This window comes from Aethalodelphis obliquidens, unplaced genomic scaffold (assembly GCF_003676395.1).
Source record: "Aethalodelphis obliquidens isolate GAN/ISIS:26980383/991018 unplaced genomic scaffold, ASM367639v1 scaffold6, whole genome shotgun sequence".
In the NCBI taxonomy this organism is placed as follows: Eukaryota; Metazoa; Chordata; class Mammalia; order Artiodactyla; family Delphinidae; genus Aethalodelphis; species Aethalodelphis obliquidens.
In genome coordinates, this window is record NW_020837950.1 from 71,231,449 (window position 1) to 71,256,821 (window position 25,373).

Here is a 25,373-nt window from a genome sequence, read left to right on the forward strand (position 1 = left end):
TAAGACAAAATTCTATCTTTCAAATACCACTATCCCCAAAACTCACTTTGTAAAATCAGGAGACGTTTTAGATACTAGTGGCTTTTCTTTCTTGCAGGAATTCTCTTCCCCAAGTGTTTCTACAGCCCAATTCCTTAGGCTATTTAGGTCTAAACTAAAATGCCACCTCTTCAGAGAAGCCTTCCTTGTCCACCTAATTAAAATACCACTGCCAACTTTCCATCCCTCTCTAGCCCTGATTTATTCTTCATAACCACTCTGAAATACTTTATCCCCAGTACCCAGAAAAGTAACTGACATTCAGTAAGTGGTCAACTAATGTTTGTTGAAGGAACAAATGAATGAAGGTAAGTGGGCACCCACTTACTTGGGTATAATTTGAAGAAAAAGTCCCCAAGAATAGTTTCCTCCTTTCTGGTGCCACACTTCCTAAAATGCCTATGACAACCTTATAAGGCTACTGCATAAATCATTAATCAATAATGCCCTGGTAAAATTATTTATCAGATTCTTTCTTCCATAATAATCAGTTCTTCAAGCCTTGAACACCTGGGGTTCCATGTAAATGAAGAAAAGTATAGAGTCTTCCAGAAACAAGCTCGTACTCTTTTTCTCATAATAGCAGTACCCAGTCAGCATATGGTAAATATATTCTGCCTACTGTTCTTAGCAGCTCCCCCCATAGAATTAAATACCAACGGAGTAAAACTATGGGGCAAAGAGAAAGTACTTGAAGAAGCAATAATTAGTCTGGGTGATAAAGGAGGGGACAGAAATCCCAAGTCCCTCATTTCTTTGGAGAATCACACCTGGAAGTAATCATACAGAAAGTGAATCTTTAAGAAAGAAGTAGAAATTGATTATGAGAATAAAACATGTTCTTTAGCTGTGGCTAAAGACTTTGAACCAGTTTTAGATTCAAATACAACAGGAACATTTCAGTTACCAAGTCCACTGAAAACAAACCCACTGAATTTGCCCATAGCTATCCTGGAAGACTGCACAGACACCAAGCAAGCTAGAAGAAAAATCCAGATTCCAGAACACACAGCCTGACATCCTAACTTGTTTCTCAGTCATGGTACTAAGTACCAGTAAGAGCAGTATCTTCCACAGAATACAGAAAAAACGGATTTTTTAAATACAGTAAGCTCTCCATTTTCTCATCTTATCTCTGACCAAATATTTGTCCATTGTTGTGACGGCATTATTCCATTTTAATTTAGATACTTCCCAACAGTCGGTCTTTATTGAATGGTGGGAACAGAAGCCAGGCCCTGGAAGTCCATATATTTCTGGTACTGTTACTTTTCTACTCCCATCTCTTATTCTTTAATGTTATCAATAACAAAAAAAATAACCAAATATGCGAAAGCTGCAAAATTCTTCAAGTATAAAATTTCAAATACTGAACTTCCTTTCTGATTTACCAATTATCTAAATTCTTAAGTATAAATAACATGATTAAAACATGATGGATTCCCATTAGATGTAATTACTAATTACTGAATTAGATGTAATAACCAAAAGACAAAGGTAACAGCTAAAGGAGATACAAAATTCTAAATTAAGATGAATGTAACTTAGGTGTTTAGGTACAGTATATGCCTACACACTCTCAAATCCAAAACAATGGATTTTGTTAGGAATTTAAATCTCTCGACTAGTACTACAGTGTTCTTTCTTTCAATTTTTTCTCCCAGTTCATTCCAATATATGCAATGTTCCAACAACTCAGGCCCAGCAGTCCCTTCCTCAACCTTCTATTGCCTAATTACATGAGGACGCATGACATACATACAGAGTCGCATGCATTGTACATTTCTCCTCTCAAATACCTGTTCCCCATTAAATTCAAAATCAGCTCATGCATTGATTTCTATGAACAAAACAGAAATGTAATACATTGGATGCCTAACCTCTTGATTTTCTACTCCACTGCTGGAAAGCTCCAAAACAGAACCTCCACTGTCAACTACTGCTGATGTCATTGTTTATTCCCTGAGGAAGCTTCAAACGCAATCAGTCGACGTAATTAAAGGTTCATGGATGGTTGCCAGTGTTACAGGTTTGCACTATCATGTTTTAAAAGTCAATAGAGAAGGAGTGGAGTAGATATCCAGAAATCCCGTCTTCTAAAGATGAATAACCAGAGAGCCTAAAAAGAGGAAGAATTGAAAAATTATTAAAAATATACAAAATGGATATAAAGCACAACCTATTTTGCATCTAATTTTTAACATTTTTGTAAACTAAAAGGAGATAGGCTTATACAGCCCTGTGTCAAAAGAGGGCAGTAATGAACATCCTGCTTAGAGTTGTCAAGTTTGTGAACAATCTGAAATAAGTTCTTACCAAGCTATTGCACATTGGTGACCTGATGACATTTACATTCTAAGAGATAAAATGTTACAACTTTCTCCCCTTATGAAGATGTACTATTATTCCTGAAATATTTTGGTAAAAATTCCTGAAATTAAAAAAAAATTTATGCACTGAAAACATAAAACGTGCTGGACCGAGACAACTTCCAAAATTATTCACCTATTTAACAAATTAAAAGATTTATTGGCTTGTAAATATTTCTTTTTTTTGACCGCGCCGCACACCGCGCAGCATGTAGGATCTTAGTTCACCGACCAGGGATCGAATCCGTGCCCGCCCCCTCCGCCCCGCCCCGCCCCGCCCCGCCGTTCAAAAGCACGGAGTCTGAACCACTGGACCACCAGGGAAGTCCCTGGTTTGTAAATGTTTCATTCGTCTTTGGCTCATTTGGTTTGTTTATATGAAAAATTAATTCGAATTATCTTTTTTTTGCTATGGTAGCAATCTCATTTTGTGTTCACATTTTGAATACTCATACAAGGTCTATAAAATAGATTAATTTGAGTAACTTATACTTTCAAACAAAGTAGTTTGAAAATAAGGTAGTGAAATGACTTGGAATGACTTTAATATACTTTATCATTCTTTCCTCAATAATTTTTTTGCTATTGGTTCAAAATGCAGTATAGCGAAGGGTTTCAAGACAACATAATTAAAGTTTTTTTCCCCTACTAGAGATGAATATCGGTATGCACATCGCCTAGATTTATGCATTAGATTATTCTAATAATTCTAAAAAGTTACATTTGATTTTGTGTATGTTAAATATTTCATAGAGAAATTACAGAATTTCTTTCTGACAGGATTTTTTCCCACAAAAATTTAAGAATGCAGAAAAATTAAGCATATTTAAAGAGAAAAGAATAACCGTTTCTAATTAATCATTCCATTAATATGTGGCCTATATTAAATTTGAACACTGGTCCCATACAGATATGGAAATAAAATATTAAAGAATTTCCATAAACTTATACAATAAAAAGAAATACCTGAAAAAAAAGCAGAAATTTCACCTCACTACTTAAGACCCATTCAGTACTATTAGTCTCCTTTTTGATCTTATCAACAGAAAATGGGATAGAAAGTATTTGTATCTTAAGAATAAAAATTAAGAAAAATCCACAATCCCATCACACTAAAGCTTACTATTATCATACAAGGTAACAACTATTTTCAATTTCTGTTTTCTAATCATATAGATAGTAATAGCAGAAATAACTTTTACTTACAATTTGAATGTTAAGTAGTCTAAGCATCCTTCACTATTTTCACAAGTTGGCAAGAGTTAAAATATAAACCAGCAGTTCTCTGGAACTACTAGTGGGGGGAAAAAGACAGTATTAATATAATTCTATTAAAAAATATTTTGCCCAAAATAGGTGTGATCCTGACAGTAGGTACTTATTACAACAAACCATCTCCAAAGCCTGATGGTACACGTTTTATAATGAACATAATAAAGAAATTACTCCTGGCCTATTGAGGAATCAAAAGCTTTTATCAAACTTAAAATTTTAAGTCACCACTAGATACCAAGTATTGAGTAACGACAGATTCCAACATACATAGCCTATACCCCACATCATGGGCTGTATTTCAATCAACCAACAGGATTTGAACACATGGCTGCAGGTATAACCCCAGATCCCCAGGAGTATAAAATCAAGTTTAAGAAGACTAACGCAATCAACTATACTTCAATAAAAAACAAATACGTTAGTTAATTAATTTTAAAGACCTAAAACATTTTAAAGTTTAGAAAAAAATGACTAACCCAGAAAACTACTGTTGAACGACGCTAATGATATATTATTGCTGATAACTTTCCTGCTATTCACTTTCTTGCTGTCTCACCCTCCAAACTTTGCACCCACACAAACCTAACACCCCAAGCCTCCTCAAGCAGCCCTCCTCCTTTCTGAAGCTCACCTGTGCACTGGGTCTTAGGCCTTGTTCCATCAACTATTCCCTCTTTTTCCTTAACCTTCTCTTCCTGAACATTGGGTTCTCTCCCTCAACATCTAAACATTTATAAGACCCTCTCAACTTTTTTCTTTTTTTTTTTTAATTTCTTGGCCGTGCTGCGTGCAGCATGAGGGATCCTAATTCCCGGACCAGGGATGGAACCCGTGCCCCCTGCAGTGGAAACTGGAGTCTTAACCACCGGACCACCAGGGAAGCCCCAAGACTCTCTCATCGTAAACATGACTCCTCCATGACCCTGCATACCCCTCCAGCTAGCACTCTAGTTCCTTCCTTTCTCAGATAAGGCTCTACCTAAAAAATCTTTTATACACTGTCTCCACTTCCGGATTTCTCAGGTACTCCTTCTATGGGAGTTTGGCAGCCATCATCACCAACTGAAATTTTTGCTAAATTCTGGTTATCGAATCCAATGGCTCCATTTCTGTCTTCATAGGACTTAATGTCTCTGAAGCACTTGACACTGTTGATCATTCCCTCCTTGAAACTCTATCTTGAATTTATCTTCTCCCTCTCTAGCTCTTCCTTTTCAACTCCCTCTTGCAGGCCCACCCCTAGTTTTCAAGGAGCTTGAAGAGTACAAATGTCAGCCCATATACCACATGCCTAAGTATTTTAAAGTTACAGACCAAACTAACAAGCTAGTGAATTTTATTTTACTCTCCTACCTTGACATATACACTTTTATAACAACCTACAAGGCTAAGTTCTGATTTGGCATTCTCAGACTCAACATCTATGGCGGCGGGGGTGGGGGGGGTGGGAGGCCCGTGCTCCCCCATCTCCCTGCAGCCTGCCCCTTTTCCTCATGCCACCTTTGGCTCCCCTCCAGCCTACAAGGAGCGTCACATGCACACACGTGGACATCCCAGACAACACGTCTAAGCTCTGGCCACATGCCTGCAAACAGCTGCCACTTGGCCATCCCTTAGGCCGAGGGAAGCCCATACATGTGGTATAGTTAACAGAGGAGAGAATCAGGGAAGAGACCTGTGAAGGGTTACATGGGCAAGGAATTCTGGGATTCAAATACTCTTAGCTTGATCTAGAAATGGGTACCAGATGGACTGGCCCCTCAAAATCCTCAACCTATCCTATCAGCAGGGGTTAGCTGCAGGAAGGCCAGATGAGGGAACCCAGAGCAGGGTTCCTGCTTGGATAACTAAGGACAGTGCAACTCTCTGGTCAATCCTGGTAGGTGTTTCCAGGATCCCATCCGCAGTCCTCTTCTGATTCTCCACTCTGTCTAAACCATCTCACGCACTGCCACGGCTTCACTCAAGTCTCTCTTCCAGTCTAAACCATTGTATGGGCTCCAGTTTGTCTGCTAGATATTTTCTTGCCTGTACTTCCTTGTGAAATTAAATAGGGTATAAATAAATAGCAAGCATCTATTCCAGGATATCCCAAGGACTCCATTAATTAATTCAGTCATTCAACAAACACTAATTGAGCACCTTTTATATACGAGTAGTTTTCGGTCGCTAGAGGTGCAGTGGCGAAAAAAGCAGAAGTCCTTGTTCTTGTGTATCTTAAATCCCAGTGGGGAGAGATGAAAATAGCAAAATATGTTTAGCACCCATGTAGACGGCGATAAAGGCCAAGGAGGCAAATGAACCAAAAGGAGAAAATATTCGGCAAGGAAGAGGGCTGCAATTTCAAACTGGGTAATCAGAGAAGAATTCACTGAAAAAGTGACATATGAGTGAAAACTCGGAAGTAGGAAGGAGCTGTGCCAGTGACGGGGGGCACGGGGAGAGCTCCCTCGTGAAAGGAAAGAGAACATTCAAGATCTTCAAGAGGGAATAAGCCTGAAAGTTCAAAGATCACCAAGGAGGCCAATACGGCTGGAGTGAAGTGAGCTAGAGGAAGGAAGAACAGACGCGATGACCAAGGGGTAAGGAAAGGGGTCACGTAAGCCCTCGATGAGGACTCTGACCTTGACCCCGGGAGAAGGAGGGTATTGTGCAGAGAGATGATCTGATTATTCTAACAGTCATTCAGCTGCTGGGTTGAGAACAGACAAGGGGACAAGGCCAGAAGCAGGGAGATCAATTTGGAAGCCACTAGGATAACTAGGTGAGAAATGACACTGGCTAGGACTGAGTGGTGGGTTCTGGAGAGAGCGAACAGTGGTCAACTTTTAGAAATTTTTGTAGGTAAAATGGACAAAGTTTGATAGCAAACTGGACGCGGGGTGTAAATGAAAGAGAAGAGTCAAGAATGAATCCAGAGAAATCAGTCAGCGCACCTGGACTAGCCATGAAACGGGATGAATGACGGTGTGAAACAAGTCCCACATGTCCCAAACTCAACTGTTTCTCTGCTACCTCCCCCAAGGTATGAGCTCACCTACTGTGCTGAATTAGCCCCATAAGCTGCCCTGCCACCTACACAAGTTGGCTAAAGCAGCAGAGGCTGCAGTCGTCTGTGGCTCCTTCCCCATCAACACCATCATCCTCTCACTCCCGACTCCTGCCCAGTAATCTCATATCCTCTGCCTTAGTTGAGGCCCTTATTCTCACTTTTCTATAGTTGTTAGAGCCTCAGATTTTGCCTCCTGGCCTTTAATCTTCCCTCCCTTCCAGTCCGTCTAACTGCACTGTCAGGGTGATCCAAGATGGGATAATGTCAGGCCCCTCTCAAAATTCTTCAGCAGTTCATCATCACCTGCAAGATGAAATTTCAACCTCTTTGCAAGCATACTGATTTAGTAGAAACGAGCAAGGGGTCTAGGTCTCTTTTTCAGAAGTTATGAAATGTTCATTGTGATATGCCCCGGTATGGAAGCCACAAATTTAATCCACGCTCACTGGCCCAGCCTCGTTCTCCTTTACTCCCTCCATCCTGGTTGTTTGCACCACAGCTGTTTACAGTTCTCTACATTCTTCTCTCTCTTGTCTTGACACCCTTCCCCTGTTTGCCCATTTGGCCAATTCCTAGCTGTCTCACAGGTCTCAGCTCTAAAGCAACCCCATCACTGAAGGGCTCAGTATCATTTTCTGTAATTCTCTTCCCCCAATCCACATTATATACTTCCCTCACAAAAACATCAGGGAAATAACAGCTTCCAGGTGCCCCCTCCCATCAACCACAGCAAGCCCAACACCTATGCCTTTCTATAGTGCTCCCTAAAATCCTGCTTCACTTTACCTTCTTAATATTCTCACCTTCTTACCACTTTCTCAAAGCACCAAGTTTTAAACATCTGTGTATCCAGGTTTTAAAAATCTGTGGTTGATACCACCTAAACCACTGCCTTTCATATAGCAGATAAACAGTAAAGATGTGATGAATACGCGGATAAACAAACATGTTCCAATCAGACAAATGTCTTCACTGTTCACTACACAGACCAATGCTCATTCCCATCCCTATCCCTTTGCTGGTTCCCTTCTCTCATCAGGAGTGCCCTCGTCTTTGATTATTCAGATTCTACCCGCCCCTCATGGACAACTTTTCCCCTATAATAACGTCACCTGTTTCCTCTCTCTTACTATACCAGTTCTTTCAATAACATTTATTAAGCACTTAAGTGTACACCAAATACAGCACTATGCCAAGACCACAAAAACAAAGTTAGGACTCAGCCTGCAAACAGCTTAGCGTCTAGTAAGGAGAGGCACTCGAAGCAATTACCATAATGTAAACGCCATAAAGGAAACTACAAAGTACAGTGGAAACATTAAAAAAGGGAACACCCAGTCGGCCCGGGGCGGGGGGGAGGGATTCTAGGGGAAGATTCTAGAAAAGACTTCAGAAAGGAGCCACCGCTTGGTCTGGGGTTAGAAGAAGGGGTGGAAACTGGCATAACAATAAGAGAAACAATTCTGAATCATGAATACTAAGTGAACTGTCAGGACTGAAAAAAACTGCGAAATGAGAGCAAACCTAAGTATCAGTCAGAAGCAAATGCAGCTCAGACTGTAACTCAGTTGCTTAGAATACAGACCACACTCTCATCAGAAACAGCTTACGTGTATGACTTTATTTACATAAAGTACAAAAACAAGGAAAACTCAATCTATGATACTCGAAATATGATACTACATTACAAAAGGCTACTATCACTAATACATAAGGAATGCTTAAAATAGAGAATGAGGGACCAAAAAGGAAAACAAGAGAAAAATATGAAAAACTGTGGTACAAAAAACTGTGGTATAAAAAATATGAAAATGTGAAAAACACGAACACACAATTCACAAAACCAGATACAAAAATAGCCCTTAAACATAAGAAAAGATGTTCAAATTCACTCGTAGAGAAAGGCAAGTTTTTAAAAATTGAAATACCATTTCTCTCATCTATCAGATTGGTGAAAATTAAAATGCATATAACATTATATTCTGTTGGTAAAACTGTGTACATTTATACACTGCTGGTGGGAAGCAAGGTGACACAACACTTTGAGAGGAGAATTTGGCAATATCTAACAAAACTACATATGTACTTACCTCTTAAAACAGCTTTATTGAGATATAATTCACATATCACACAGTTCACCAAACGCATATAACTTAAAGGGTTTTAGTATATGAATGAAGTACCATCATCACCACAATCTAATTTTACAACATTCTCAGCACGTCACCCCCCAAAAAACCCTCACGTCCATCAGCAGTCACTCCCCACCCTCCCCCACCCTCACGTCCTTGGCGATGCTAATCTACTTCCTACCTCTAGAGATTTGCTGTTCTGGTCATTTCATATAAACAGAATTTTAAATATGTGGACTTTTGTGACGGGTGTCTTTCACTCAGTACGTTTTCAGTATTCATCTATGTGTAACATGTATTAGTATTTCAATTCTGTTATTGCTGAATAATATTCCATTGCCTAGATATATCACATTTTATTTATCCATTCATCAGTCGATGTAAAGTTGTTTCCACTTTTTGCCTATTATAAAATCATGCTGCTGGGGCTTCCCTGGTGGCGCGGTGGTTGAGAGTCCGCCTGCCGATGCAGGGGACACGGGTTCCTGCCCCGGTCCGGGAAGATCCCACATGCCGCGGAGCGGCTGGGCCCGTGAGCCATGGCCGCTGAGCCTGCGCGTCCGGAGCCTGTGCTCCGTAACGGGAGAGGCCACAACAGTGAGAGGCCCGTGTACCGCCAAAAAAAATATATATATATATGCTGCTATAAAAATTCATGTACAAGTTTTTGTGTAGACATATGTTTTCTTTTCTCTTAGTATATACTTAGGAATGGAATTGCTAGAACACATAGTAACTCTGTGCTTAATATTTTGAGAAAATGCCAAACTACATCATTTTATATTGTCATCAGCAGTGTATGAAGGTCCTAATTTCTCGACATCCCCATCAACCCATGTTGTAGGTAATCTGTTACGCAGCAATAGATAATTATTAACACATCATCTTGGTATATACAATAAAAATCACTTGATAAATTTTATAATTAAAAGAAAAAAGCAGAGCTTCCCTGGTGGCACAGTGGTTGAGAGTCCACCTGCCGATGCAGGGGACACGGGTTCGTGCCCCGGTCCGGGAAGATCCCACATGCCACGGAGCGGCTGGGCCCGTGAGCCATGGCCGCTGCGCCTGTGCGTCCGGAGCCTGTGCTCCGCAATGGGAGAGGCCACAACAGTGAGAGGCCCGCGTACCGCAAAAAAAAAAAAAAAAAAAGAAAGAAAGGAAAAAGCAGCCAAGACTCAATGGCAAAATATTTAAAACTTTTCCCCAATACTGGGAACAGAGCAAATATACCTACAATTGCCACTTCAATTCAAAACCACACTGGCAATCCTGACCAGCAGAGTTTGATAAGGAAAAATTAAAAGGCGTAAGAAATGGAAAGGAAGAGGGACTTCCCTGGCAGCTCAGTGCTTAAGAATCCGCCTGCCAATGCAGGGGGCAGGGGTTCGATCTCTGGTCCGGGAAGATTCCCACATGCCGCAGAGCAACTAAGCCCGTGCACCACAACTACTGAGCCTGTGCTCTAGAGCCCATGAGCCACAACTACTGAGCCCACGCTCTGCAACTACTGAAGCCCACGCTCTCTAGGGCTCACATGCCACAACTACTGAGCCCACGTGCTGCAACTACTGAAGCCCACGCGCCTGGAGCCTGTGCTCCGCAACAAGAGAAGCCACCGCAGTGAGAAGCCCGCGCACCACAACGAAGAGCAGCCCCTGCTCACTGCAACTAGAGAAAGCCCGCGTGCAGCAATGAAGACGCAACGCAGCCAAAAAATAAGTAAAATTTAAAAAGAAGAAAGAAATGTAAAGGAAGAAATGAAGCTACCATTGTTTGTAGATGTTAAGACTCTCTACATAGAAAACCCAAAAGAATCTTCAGATATTAGAAGAAGAGGGTTTGCAAGATGTGTGGATACAGATGAATGCAGTAAGTCCCCCACATACGAAACTTCAAGCTGTGAACTTTCAAAGATGAGAAAGTGTGTTCACATGTCCAACCACATAAGTTAGTTCACATGTCTGGCATACACTGTCACATGCGTGCATCCTCTACAAGTGGTTGTGCTTTTGTGTACTTTACTGTACAGTACTGCACAGAGTACAGTAGTACGGTATCTTTATTTCAAGCCCAGGACCCAAATGTAGAACGGTACACAAAGGTTGCAGCAGCCGTTCAGAACGCAATCCAGTGCTACCGTGTCATCTATGACGAGGAAAAAAGAGCTACCACCCAGACATCACTGGATCATTTTTTCAAGAGGGTAGATAGAATTGAATCTAGCAATGAACCAGAACCTGGGCCATCAGCGTCAGGTGTGAGTGGAATTGCAGCTCGCCCTCCGTCTCCTATTGCGGACGATCCTGATTCAGCTCTACCATCTCCCACCTCCTCTCCCTCCTCCAGTCTGGAGCTCTCCTGGCCTGTTCACTCGATGCCAGCCCCTGGATGCCAGCTGTTGTACTGTACTACTGTACTTTTCAGGGTACTGTACCGTAAGATTAAAAAATGTTTTATTTTTTGTTTGTTTTTTATGTATTATTTATATGAAAAGTATTATAAACCTATTACAGGAAAGTACTATACAGCCGATTGTGTTAGCTGAGTTCCTAGGCTAACTTTGCTGGACTAACGAAAAAAATGGACTTACAAATGTGCGCTCGGAACGGAACTCGTTCGTATGTAGGGGACTTACCATATATAAAAATCAACTGTTTCTCTATGTACCCGCAACAAACAGAAAATGTAATTTTTTAAAAGGATATCGTTTACAATAACCACAAAAATATAAGACTCCTAAGACTTGGGAATTCCCCGGCAGTTAGGGAACTGCTGTGGTGAGGACTCAGCGCTTTCACTGCCGTGGCCTGGGTTCAATCCCTGGTCAGGGAAAAAAAATCCCGCAAGCCACGTGGAGACACCTAAGACTCAATCTAACAAAGACCTCTACGGAGAAAATAAATAAATGTATTGAAAGAAATTAAAGAAATCTTGGGAATTCCCTGGCAGTCTTGGATAGGAAAGCTCAGTATCTTACAGATGTCAATGCTCAACAAATTCATCTAAGAAATTCAATATATGTCCAGTCAAAAATCCCACGACGGTTTTACAAAAACCTTGACAAAGATAGTTAAGAAAGAAAAGCAGGGGGGGATGTACAAGAACAAAGGGCAAAAGTGAGCCAAAACCCTCTGGAGAAGAACTGCCCTACCTAGTCTAGTCTATGGTAATTAGACAGTAAGTAATGGTGTAGACATAACCAAATATACCAATGGAACAGAATATAGAGGCCAGAAAACGACCCATGCATATTGGAAACTTAATGTAGGAAGAGGCAGTGTTAACATCAATGGGAAAAAAAGACTATTAAATGATGCTGAGACAAGTGATTATCCATACAAGACAAAAATTAAATCACCATCTCTCACCATTCACAAAGTAAATTACAGGTGTACTAAAGACCCAAATATACACATTTTTTTCAAAATTAGAAGGAAATATAGAATATCTTCATGAACTCATAGTTAAGGAAAAATTACTTAATACATTACTTAATTACTTAATACATTACTAAACTTGACTACACCAATTTTTAAAAAAAAATTCCTAACAATGCAAACCAAAAACAAAACCAAAAGACAAGACACTAGGAAAAGTAATTCCCCTCCCTCCAAAACAGGGGGAAAAAAGAACTCCTACTAATTAATAAGAAATATACACAACCAAAATCTATTAAGGATTTTAAAATAAATTATATTAAGTCATGCATGGCTAAATGTGATATAAATTCTTGTCAAGGTTCTAGTTCTCAGGAGTTCCCTGGTGGTCCAGTAGTTAGGACTCAGCGCTTTCACTGCCTGGGCCAGAGTCCAATCCCTGGTTAGGAAACTAAGACCACTCCTGCAAACCGAGAGGCGCGGGCAAAAAAAAAAAAAAACAGCTCTAGTTCTCATGCTGAATGATGCACTCATGTGTGTTTATCATATTATTAAAAATAAACAAACAACAGCCATTACTGGGCAAATTATTTGTGTCATGAATCAAGGATTATGATTCATCTAATTTTTACAACTGGGGTCCAAGGAGAGGTTGAAAACTGATTTTATTCGTTTCCCATCTAAAGTGTGAAATCCATTCACATGCATTGGTTCTTTTTAAATATGTTGTGTAAATTGAATAATATTTACTAATCCTTTGACAAACTTATTTACAATTTTCCAACAGGCTGTGTTCATTTTTTGACTTAATTGCTTCTTAATGCAATTCTTAATTTGTAAGAAAGCTGTGTCAGCATAGGGGGTCACAGTTACCTTACCTGCTATTGCAGCAAATATATCTAAACAACCTAATGGATCAGAAAGAGGAACGGCAATTCCATTCACAGGACATTTCAAGAAAAAGTAAAACTATAGGAACAGAAAACAGGTCAGTGGGAAGGCGTTATCTCAAAGGGCACAAGGAACTTTTGGGGGGTGACAGCAATGTTCTATATCTTGACTGTGGTGGTAACTGCATAATGATATGAATTTCTCAAAATCATGGAAGTGTAAGGATGAATTTTACTACATGTAAACTAAACTTCAATAAATTTGACTTTAAAAGAAGGAGAGGACAATGCTGCAAATTAGAATTTAACCTATTAAAGAGATTCTTATTCAATATTAACATTATCATCATACTAAGAAGAACTGTAGCTTGTAATCTAAACTTATGTACAGTTTGACTCACAACTAGTACCTGCCTATGGAATCAGAAAATTCTCCCCCTAAAAAGCCTTATTATTCTTAGCCACTTTATTGGTAAAATTAAAGCTTTTAAATTTGGAACTCAATTCCTGAAATACTTCCGATTCATATTTTCATTGTTCTATTTTTTTAATTATCTACCAAGTCTGACAGGAATTATATATGTAGTTTATAATGCTAATATAATAATAGTCTCAACCATGTATTCTTCTATTTCTATGTTACTGAATCAAGCATTTTTATACATTGTCCTTTCACCCTTAAAATAACCCTGTGACATAGGTATAATTATTCCCCCTGTTACACGAGTACTATTTTAACAGTGTGCTTTACATTTAAGAGCTAGTACGACTAACAGTTAAGAGCCTACTGACCACTGTATCCCCAGAATACAGTAGGTACTCAATAAATATTTGTTGAATGTTGGCTTTACCTGTAACTACATAATCTTGGGCAGTTATTTATCTCTTTAAACTTCAATATCCTCACCCATAATAAGATAGTAAAACAACTCTATGAAGTCAGTGTGTTTAGTTCTTTTAATCCTTTACATAAAGTGCCTGGCACACTGTGAGTATTGAATGAATGTAACTTTATTATTATTATGTCTTTTATAGCATCAATCAGAGCTGTATCATATTGCCAAACCTTCCTATTAAGAATAAAGCAGTAACAGATGATTATACCTAAAACCTAGCTGCTCCTCATGCAAAACTGAGATGTTCATTCTTCTAACTTGTTAAAACAAAAATTAGTACATTTTAAAGGGATAAAAAGTAAACTAATGAATCTTTTAAAGAAAGAAGAATCCCCCTCTGAAAATGGAACTAAGTCTGAGCAGTATACAGTTGACAAATATTTGGGCCCACAGGTCAGGGCTGGAAATTATTTGGGCAGCAAGTGGTCATGTCATAGGACTTACTTTAGGGCAAGGTGACTGATCTAGATATTTTCAACTGCGTGCTAGAAATTTACAGTATAAGAGAAATTACATGAAATTACTGGAAGAGATCTTAGGGCTCATTTTATAGAAGAAATAGATTGAAGAGGCTAATTGGAAAATTAAGTAAAATATCGATAACTTGCCAACCACAAAACAATTCTGCATTTCAAGAGTCCCATACCATGGATAATAATATCTTAAAATCCTTATTTACTCACGGCCCTGAGTTCTGACACACAAAGTCACAGAATAACACATAGATAAGAAATGAACTTAGATAATCTGTGATTTCATCTAAGTTCTGTTTAAGGTATTTTGATGCTTTTCTTGCCAGGCATGTTTTGGTTGTTTTCTTCATCATCCAAAGAACTACAATGGCCAGGTTCCTGGGCGTAACCTCACAAATGCTGGTTTGTTCAATTTATTTTGTGATGGTGAAAATCTAAGAGGGAATTACCATCTTAAAATACTCTGAATAATCAAACATTAGAGTTATTTAAAGAACTGATGAGCAAAGAGATGGCAAGACAAAATCAACCTGACTGCGCTACCCACAATTACCACTGGAGCTAAAAATGATACTGCTGCCTAGCTATCTGTACTCCTTTAATATTTTGATCCTCCTAAACTCGGTTACCATTTCACACTGGCTCAAATTGTAGGACCGTAATAATAAAGGCCATAATAAGTATATGGAGGAAGAGATCACATTAAGCACATCCTAGAATCTAACCTATCTTGAGGATGAAGATGACAACGAAGGTCTGATTTGATTTTTTTTTTTTTTTTTTGGCCACACTGCACAGCATGCATCAAACCCGCGCCCCCTGTAGCGGAAGCAGAGCCTTAACTACTGGACCACCAGGGAAGTCCCCAAAGGTCTCATTATTAATCAGTAATCCTAAACTTATATGAATATTCATTTCTAGACTTATTCTATGAACTATTTGTAAGAAATACTAAATGATGGAAATAAATGTTTAGCCTGTATATTCTGTGAATAAGCACACTTCCAAATCAAGTAAGAACCAGACAGGAGAATATGTACTAGGAGGCTCGGTTAGGGAAAAAGTAGCAATCAAAGCCACCGGCTTATCCCCTGACCATTGCACAGACGTTTAAGAAGTCTCAAATATGGTCACAATAGCCTCTTGTACATGCAAAGAGAGACACATAAAAGACTTAAAAGGCTTGTTTCAGCTGGCTTAAGGTAGTCAAGCAACTGCTTTACAGGAAGCTGAAGCTACAGGTGATCAGGGTATATGGCAGATTCCCAGTCATCAGGAAGCCTAAAATCTACTTAGGTTCTATTCAGCAAAGCAAACTGGGGAAAGTTTTCTTTCTGAAGGAGAGATAAATTGCCAATGCAGCAACTGCCATCCTCAAGACCCTAGTGCACGACTTCCCTGGTGGCGCAGTGGTTAAGAATCCGCCTGCCAATGCAGGGGACACGGGTTCAATCCCTGCTCCGGGAAGATGCCACATGCTGTGGAGCAACTAAGCCCATGTGCCACAACTACTGAGCCTGCGCTCTAGAGCCCGTGAGCTACAACTACTGAGCCCGCGCGCCTAGAGCCCGTGCTCTGCAACAAGAGAAGCCACCGCAATGAGAAGCCCGCACACCGCAACGAAGAGTAGCCCCCGCTCTCCGCAACTAGAGAAAGCCCGCGCGCAGCAACGAAGACCCAACGCAGACATAAATAAATAAATAAATTTATTTTTTAAAAAAAAGACCCTAGTGCAGATAATTCTAAAACCTTCGCCAACTTCTTCACTACCGTGACTTAAAAGGAAGCAAAGAACTGCTCTTCACAACAACCTTTTTAAATATTCTGGTTTGACAGGATATGAATTCATTAATGTGAATTTATCCTAGAGGTAACTGGATAACTAGCTCAGCTTAGAGTATATTTTCTTCTTCTTCCAAACAATGAAGGGATAACAGTAGTTAACATTTATAGAGCACTTACTCTATGCCAACATTATTCTAAACTCACTACATGTATTAACCTATTCAATCTACACAATCCTACAAAACAGGTATAACTCCCCATTTTACATTTGGGGAAACTGAGGCACCAGGCGATTTTTTTTTTTTTTTTTTTTTTAAGTAACTTACTCAAGGTCAAACAAACAAATGAGAAAGTCAGAATTTCAACCTAAGCCGTCTGGCTCCAGACTCTGTGCTCTTAAAGTTTTTCTGCCTCATGATTATACAAGTGTTTTTAACATTGAAACTGTGAATGAATCATATAGAACCTCTCCCACCCCACCCCTGGGAGATTTTTCTACCTACTTCCTTTATTGACTCATAACATGAGCTGATTAGAAGGCTTAAAATATGCTAAATGGGAATTACATCTACCTTATCTACATAAGCATACATATTTTTTTTCCCTTTCCAAAAAAAGGGGGTGGCGGGAGGAGGGAATTAATTATTTAACTCACAAATTCTCTCATATAAGTTCTGTAGGCCTTAGGGAGAAAGTGACAGTATCAGAAATTCTTTCTCCTTTGGCCTCTTTAGGGTTGAGCTTTTCTTTTTTTAACATCTTTATTGGAGTATAATTGCTTTATAAGGGTGTTTTAGTTTCTGCTGTATAACAAAGTGATTCAGCTATACATATACATATATCCCCATATCTCCTCCCTCTTGTGTCTCCCTCCCTCCTTCCCTATCCCACCCCTCTAGGTGGACACAAAGCACCGAGCTGATTTCCCTGTGCTACGCGATGCTCCCCACTAGCTATCTGTTTTACATTTAGTAGTGTATATATGTCCATGCCACTCTCTCACTTCGTCCCAGTTTACCTTCCCCCTCCCCATGTCCTCAAGTCCATTCTCTATGTCTGCATCTTTATTCCTGTCCTGCTCCTAGGGTCTTCAGAACCATTTTTTTTTTGATTCCATATATATGTGTTAGCATATGGTATTTGTTTTTCTCTTTCTGACTTACTTCAGAGCTTATTTTTTATTTGTTTTTTAGAAAGAAATGTTGGCCTGTAATTCTATATTAGCAAGAAACAAAGATTCTCAGGTATAGACTTTATATGCTAATTAAGATTTACCCATATTTACCTGGAACCAAAATATAAACTTTCTCATAATGTTAAATAAAAAGGTCCCTGCAGAAGCAACTAGGGGAAAATGTGCACCCAGTCTCTCACTCTGAGGCCTAAACTATAACTATTTCTGAGATTATCTCCCTTTGCCTAATTAAGCCAAGGTTTATACCTTCCCCACAGGCTCTGGATCATGGGTGCTTACAGGGCCTGTAGAATGTATAATGAATACATCAATGAACAAACGCATGCTTATTTTTATTTGAAGGACTAAATATCATCTTCGCCATTGTACCTGCGGCTCTAATCACTGGGCAAGAATCTCTGCCACTGCTATAACTGTACTACAAATTCAAAGTTTTACAGATAATGGGTTTTTGTCTTATTTTTAGATAGTTAAATTTCAAGGAAGAAGTTACTTTCCCTTCTATTCTTTACAAAGTTAAAATCATTCATAGAAAACCCTAGAAATATTTATTCACACTCAGAAGCTGTTAAACAATAAAATTATAGGACTTCTCTGGTGGCGCAGTGCTTAAGAATCCGTCTGCCAATGCAGGGGACACGGGTTCGATCCCTGGTCTGAGAAGATCCCACATGCCACAGATCAACCAAGCCCATGTGCCGCAACTACTGAGCCTGTGCTCCAGAGCCCACACGCTGCAACTACTGAGCCTGAGTACTGCAACTACTAAAGCCTGCACGCCTAGAGCCCATGCTCCACAACATGAGAAGCTACCACAATGAGAAGCCTTCACGCTGCAAGAAAGAGTAGCCCCCGCTCGCCGCAACTAGAGAAAGCCCACACGCAGCAACGAAGACCCAACGCAGCCAAAAGTAAAAATAAAAAAAAGAATAAAATTATATACTGGGCTGTAAATTAACTCTTGCGTCAAGAATGAAGGTCGCTGCAATATTTCTCCACTGTTTTCCCCCCACACTTAGAAAAAAATCTAAACTCTTTAACATGGTCTTTATAAAGATCAACCCAGGGGTAGCCCACCCTACCTCTCTGACCTCATTCATCCCTCATTTCTCTTTCACTGGCTTGCTGAGCTCCAGCCACACTGGCCCTATTCCTACAACACACCAAGCTCATTCTGCACCTCCTGTTCTCTAGGCTACAGGGTCTTCCAGATCACCCACAGACTGAATGCTCCTCACACATCATGCAGATCTCACTTCAAACACCACCTCTTCAGAGAGACATTTCCTCCATGGCTCCCCTCCCCCAAATTACATCACATTTCCAGGTAGCTGCCCCATCATTCTCTATTTGAGATCGCATTACCCTTTTTTATTTGTTCACTATATTTATCATTCTCTAAAATTATCTCGTTTATATGTTTAATGCACGTCTCCTCTAACAGAATATAAGGTTCCATGAGAACAAGTACTGCATTTATCTTGTTTACTACAATCTCTCAGGGACCTAAAATGAATAGTACTATACTACTAAATGTACAGGCTCATATGAAGATTTTGATATCGTATAACCATTCTAACTCATTATATTGCTCTCTTAGGCTTCTTCCATTTTTTCCTACCAATTAGCACCCACCATGAGAGAATTAAGCAGCAAGAAATATGGACAAACAAGTAGACTTTATACTGTATGATCAGTTCAGGGAATGAACTAAGGTTTCAGAATTAATGGCATGTCTTTCAAATTGTACACTGATCCTACTTTCCAATAAACACTAATAATTATAAGTAAATTGTTAATTGTGTTTGAAAAGAAACTATCAGATGAAATTTAGCATTTATGAGTAATATACTTTCATGCATATCATGAAATACAGATGAAAATATTGAATATAATTTAGAAATAAAGCAAACTCCATTTTAGGATTTAACACATAGTTTAGATATCATTTTCTATCTAAAATTTAATTTTATCTCGAAATACAGAAACCACGTTTAAAGAATTAAAGGAAAGTATGACAACTGTAACTCATATAACTCTTATCAATAAAGATACAGATATTATTTTAAAAAAGAATAAAATGGAAATCCTGGAGTTGAAAAGTATAACAATTCTAGAGCTGAAAAGTATTAAGAACCAAAATTTTAAATTCACTAGCAGAGTTCAAAAAGCAGATTGGAGATGACAGAAGAAAGAGCCAATGCACTTGAAGATATATCAATAGAAATTACCAATTCTGAAAATCTGAAACCAAATCTGAAAAGAATTTTTTAAAAAAACCTTTCAATGAACAGAGCCTCAGAGACTTAGGAATACCGTCAAGCATGCCAACTTACATGTAATGAGAGTCCCAGAAGAAAAGGAAAGAGAGAAAAGGATAGCAAAAATACTTGAAGAAACTATAGTTAGAACTTACCAAATGTTTAAAATATGGTTCTCTCTACATTTAAGTTTACTGAATCCAAAGTAGGATTAACACACAGAGATCCACACCTAGACATACCACAGTAAAATTGTTGACTAGGGGCTTCCCTGGTGGCGCAGTGGTTGAGAGTCCACCTGCCGATGCAGGGGACAGGGGTTCGTGCCCTGGTCCGGGAAGATCCCACATGCCGCGGAGCGGCTAGGCCCGTGAGCCATGGCCGCTGAGCCTGCGCGTCCGGAGCCTGTGCTCCGCAACGGGAGAGGCCACAGCAGTGAGAGGCCCGCATACAGCAAAAAAAAAAAAAAAAAAAAAATTGTTGACTAAAGACAGGAAATCTTGAACGCACAAAAAGAAAAATAACTCATCAGAAACAATGAAGGCCAGAAAGCAGGAGACGACATATTCAAAATGCTAAAAGTAAACAAATGTAACAAAGTATTCTATATCCAGCAAAACTATTCTTCAAAAATAAAGGCAAAATAAAAACAATCCCAAGAAACAAAGACTGAGATAATTCATTAATAACAGACTTTCCTTACAAGAAATCCAAAAGGAAGTCCACCAGACTGAAAGGAATAACCAGCCCATAACTCAAATACATAAAAAGAAATAAAAATCACATTAACGGTAAATACATGGTAAATATTTTTTTTAAAAAAACCTTTTAAAATACTTGTTCTTCCCTTAACTATCTTTAAGACATACAGTTGCATTAAAATATTATAAAACTGTATTGTTGGGCTTCTAGAACATAAAAATTTAATATGCGTGACAATACTAACAGACAGGAGGGGGGGGGAGAAAATGGAGCAAATTTTCTATATTTTACTACAATTAAATTAGTCAATTCTGAAGTAAACTGTGATAAATTAAGACACACACTGTAATCCCTAAAGCAACCTAAGAAAATAACTAAAAAATCCAGTTAAGAAACTAACAAAGGAATTAAAATGATACCCTGGAAAATATCTAGTAACTCCAGAACAGGATGTAGAAGACAATCAAAAAAATAAAAAAGAAATGAGATGTATGGAAAGTAACTAGCAAAACTGCATAAATCTGAATATCAACTATTACATTAAACGTGAACAGATTAAACCTTCCAATCAAAAGGCAGAAGTGGTCAAACTATTTTTTTAAATAGGCATTTGAACTATATACTGTAAGATACACTTTAGATTCAGAAACAAATAAGTTGAAAGTAAAAAGACAGAAAAAGATACAGAATGCAAACAGTAAGCACAGGAGAGCTGGATTAGCCACACTAACACCAGACAAAATACTACTATAAGGTGTATGTATGTGTATTATTATATATGTATATCATACCTAACACCAGTGCCCCAAAAATATGAAGCAAAAATTGACAGAACGGGCCTTCCCTGGTGGTGGATTGGTTGAGAATCCGGCTGCCAATGCAGGGGACACGGGTTCGAGCCCTGGTCCGGGAAGATCCCACATGCTGCGGAGCAACTAAGCCCCGTGCACTACAACTACTGAGCCTGTGCTCTAGAGCCCGTGAGCCACAGCTACTGAGCCTGCGCTCTAGAGCCCGTGAGCCACAACTACTGAGCCCACAGGCTGCAACTACTGAAGCCTGCACGCCTAGAGCCCGTGCTCCGCCATAAGAGAAGCCACCACAATGAGAAGCCCATGCACCACAAGGAAGAGTAGCCCCCACTCACCACAACTAGAGAAACCCTGCACGCAGCAACGAAGACCCAATGCAGCCAAAGATAAATAAATAAATAACTTTATTAAAAAAATTAGACAAAACTGAAAGGAAAAATAGACACTTCGATAATAACAGAGATTTTAGAATCTCACTCTCAGTAATTAATAGAATAGCTAGACAGAAAATAAGCACAAAGAATCAACTTGACCTGACACCTATGAAACATTCCACCCAACAAAACCTTTCTAGCACACATAGAACATTCTTTTTTTTCTTTTCATTTTATTTATTTATTTATTTATTTTGGCTGCATCGGGTCTTAGTTACAGCATGAGGGATCTTTCGTTGCCGCGCACAGGCTTCTCTAGCTGTGGTGCGCGGGCTTCTCTCTAGTGCGGCATGTGGGTTTTTTTCTCTAGTTGTGGTGCACGGGCTCCAGGGTGCATCCGCTCCATAGTTTGCGGCACACAGCCTCTCTTGTTGAGGCACAGGGGCTTAGTTGCCCTGCGGGCTTAGTTGCCCCACGGCATGTGGGATCTTAGTTCCACGACCAGGGATTGAACCTGTATCCCCTGCATTGGAAGGCGGATTCTTTACCACTGGACTACCAGGGAAGTCCAGAACATTCTTCATAATAGATTACATACTTGGCCATAAGAATGTCTCAATAAATTTAAAATGAGAAAAATACAAAGTATATTCTCTTACTACAGGGGAATTAAATTAGAAATCAACAACAATGAAATTTAGGGAATCCCCAAATAATTGGAAATTAAACAATACATTTCTAAATAACCCATGGGTCAAAGAAGAAATCACAGAGGAAATTAGGAAATATGAATGAAAATTTTGAAAAGCAGAACATATAAAAACATATGGCAGCTAAAAGCGTTTGGAAGGAAATGTAGGCCTATATCAGAAAAGAAGAAAGATCTCAAATCAATAACCTAAGCTTCTACCTTAAGAAACCAGAAAGAGAAAAGCAAACAAAATCTCAAGCAAGAAGAAGGGAGGAAATTATAAAGATTAAAATGGAAATCAGTGAAGTAGAAAACAGAAAAACAACTGAGAAAAAAACAATTAAACCAAAACTTTTTACTTTGAAAAGAGCAACAAAACTGACAAACCTTTAGCTAAAATGACCAAGTAAAAAAGAGAGAAGACACATGCTGCCAAAATTAGGAATGAAAAAGCAAAAGACACTACCTATGCTTGCAAAATTAAAAGCATATATAGGAATATTATAAAGTGTATGCCAAAAATATTAAATAGCTTAGATGAAATAGACAAATCCCTAGAAACACAATTACCAAAACTAATAATTTAAAACTTAGCAAAAAATCTGAATAGATCTATAACAAGTAAAGAAACTGAATTAGTAGTTTAAAAATTTCCCAAAAAGAAAAATCTAGGCCCAGATGCCTTACTGGCGACTTCTATCAAATATATTCAAGGAGGCAGCAATACCAATCCTTCACAAACTCTTACAGAAAATAGAAGAGGGAACACTTCCGAATTTATTCTGGGATTAATATGTATTACTATATTACCAAATCCAAAGGCATCACAAGAAAACTACAGACCAGTATCTTCCATAAATATAGACACAAAAATGTTCAATTAAACATTAGCAAACTAAATCCAGCAACATATAATAAGAATTATATACCATGACCAAGTGGGATTTATCCCAGGAATATAAGGCTGGTTTAGTTGCTAAAAATCAATTAATATTATACACTATATTAGTGGAATAAAGGACAGAAACCACATGATCATCTCAGACATTAAGGTGACCAACCATTCTGGTTTGTCTGGGACTGAAGCGTTTCCCAAGATGCAGGTCTTCCAGCACTAAAACCAGGACAGTCGTGAGCAAACCGCAACAGCTGGTCTTGCTAAGAGATGCAGAAAAAGCATCTGATAAAATCCAATACCCATTCATGATAAAAACTCTGAACAAAACAGAATTAAAAAGGAAACTTCTACCATGTATAGAAATCTGCTATACAACACTCTTTATAGTTAGCAACACTGTACTGTATTCTTAAAAAGTTAAGAGGGTAGATCTCATGTTAAGTTTTCTTACCACAATAACATTTTTTAAAAATTTTTAAGTAAAAGATTTATACACTGAAAAGTTTAAAACATCACTTCGAAAAATTAAAGATCAATAAATTTTTTTAAAATTTCATGTTCATGTATTAGGAGACTCAATATTGTAAGATGGTAATTCATCCCAAACTGATCTACAGATTCAATGCATTCCCCATCAAAATTCCAAAACTTTTTTCGCAGATAATGACAAGTCGATTTTAAAATTTTTATATATAACCCACAATAGCCACAATTTTCAAAAGTAAGAACAAAATTTAAGACCTTACACTACCTGTTTTCATAAATTACCACAATGCACAGTAATCAAGACAGGGTGGTACTAGCCAAAGGACAGACATACAGATAACGAAACAGAACTGAAAGTCCAGAATTAAATATTTACAATTACAATCAATGGAGAAATGACAGTCTTTTCAACAAACGGTGCTAAGACAACCCATATATAACAGGTGAATTTAGACCCTTATTTCACACCATACACAAAAATTAACTCAAAATAGATTACAAATCTACATATAATAGCAAAATTTATAAAACATCTAGAAGAAAACAAAGGAGAAAATCCTCAAGATCTTGGATGAGGGAGAGTTCTTAAACAACAAAAGCATGATCCATAAAAGAAAAATTGGGAAATTAAGCTCCATCAAAATTAAAACTTTTGTGCTTCAAAAGACTCCAGTAAAAATGAAGAAAAGAAAAAAGCCACAAACTGGGAGAAAATATTTGTAAATCATGTATCTAAGAAAGGACTTACATCCAGAATGTATAAAAAACTCTTATAACTCAATTATAGTAAGACAACTGGCAAAAGATTTGAATAGCTATTTCACCCAAAAGGATATATGAATGAATATCATATGAAAAAATGCTTAACACCTTACATCTTTAGGAAAAATGCAAATTAAAATCACAATGACTTAAACACTTCACACCCAGTACAATGGCTAAAATAAAACAGACAGACAATAACAAGTGTTGACAAAGGTGTGAAAAAACTAACTCTCACACATCGCTGTTAGGAATATAAAATGTAAGCCCACTTTCAAAAACAGTTTGGCAGCTTCTTCAAAAGTTAAACAGATGACCCAGCAATTCTATTCCTAGGCATCTACCCGAGAGAATGAAACCATATGTCCACATAAAGACTCACACTCAAACTTTCAAGCTTCATTATTTGCAACAGGCAAAAAACTGGAAACAATCCAAATGCCCATCAACTGGTCAACAGATAAACAAAATATGGTATAACCACACATTAAAATACTATTCAGTAATAAAAAGGAACAAAATACTGACACATGGTACAATATGGATGACTCTCCAAAACACTATGCTAAGTGAAAGGAGCCAGACGCAAAAGACTACATACTGTACGTTTCCATTTATACGTAAGATAAAGGCAAATCTACAGAAACGAAACACAAATCAGTGGTTGCCTGGGGTCAGGAGTGAGAATAAGGGTTAACAGCAAACAGGCTAAAGAGAATCTTCAGAAGTGATAACACGTTCTAAAATTGGCTGTGGTGATAATTTAAGAACTCAGTATATTTATTAAAAATCATTGGGCTTCCCTGGTGGTGCAGTGGTTGAGAGTCCGCCTGCCGATGCAGGGGACGCGGGTTCATGCCCCGGTCCAGGAAGATCCCACATGCCGCAGAGCAGCTAGGCC

The 25,373-nt window shown here is 38.6% G+C and overlaps 1 protein-coding gene across 6 annotated transcripts in view; it reads right to left on the bottom strand.

Moving 5' to 3' along the window:
• ELF2 (E74 like ETS transcription factor 2) overlaps positions 1-25,373 on the bottom strand; it is a 95,825-nt gene that overhangs the window by 65,286 nt on the left and 5,166 nt on the right. For 5 of the 6 annotated variants that reach the window (XM_027103735.1, XM_027103734.1, XM_027103739.1 and 2 more), the window contains exons 2-3: positions 3,615-3,702; positions 1,920-2,158 (exon numbers count right to left, since the gene is read on the bottom strand). The exons of the other annotated variant lie outside the window; for it this stretch is intronic. In XM_027103735.1, coding sequence (XP_026959536.1) covers positions 1,920-1,991 — 72 coding nt within the window. In that variant the 5' untranslated portion in view covers positions 1,992-2,158; positions 3,615-3,702. The remainder of the gene's footprint in view (positions 1-1,919; positions 2,159-3,614; positions 3,703-25,373) is intronic. 6 annotated transcript variants of the gene reach the window in all.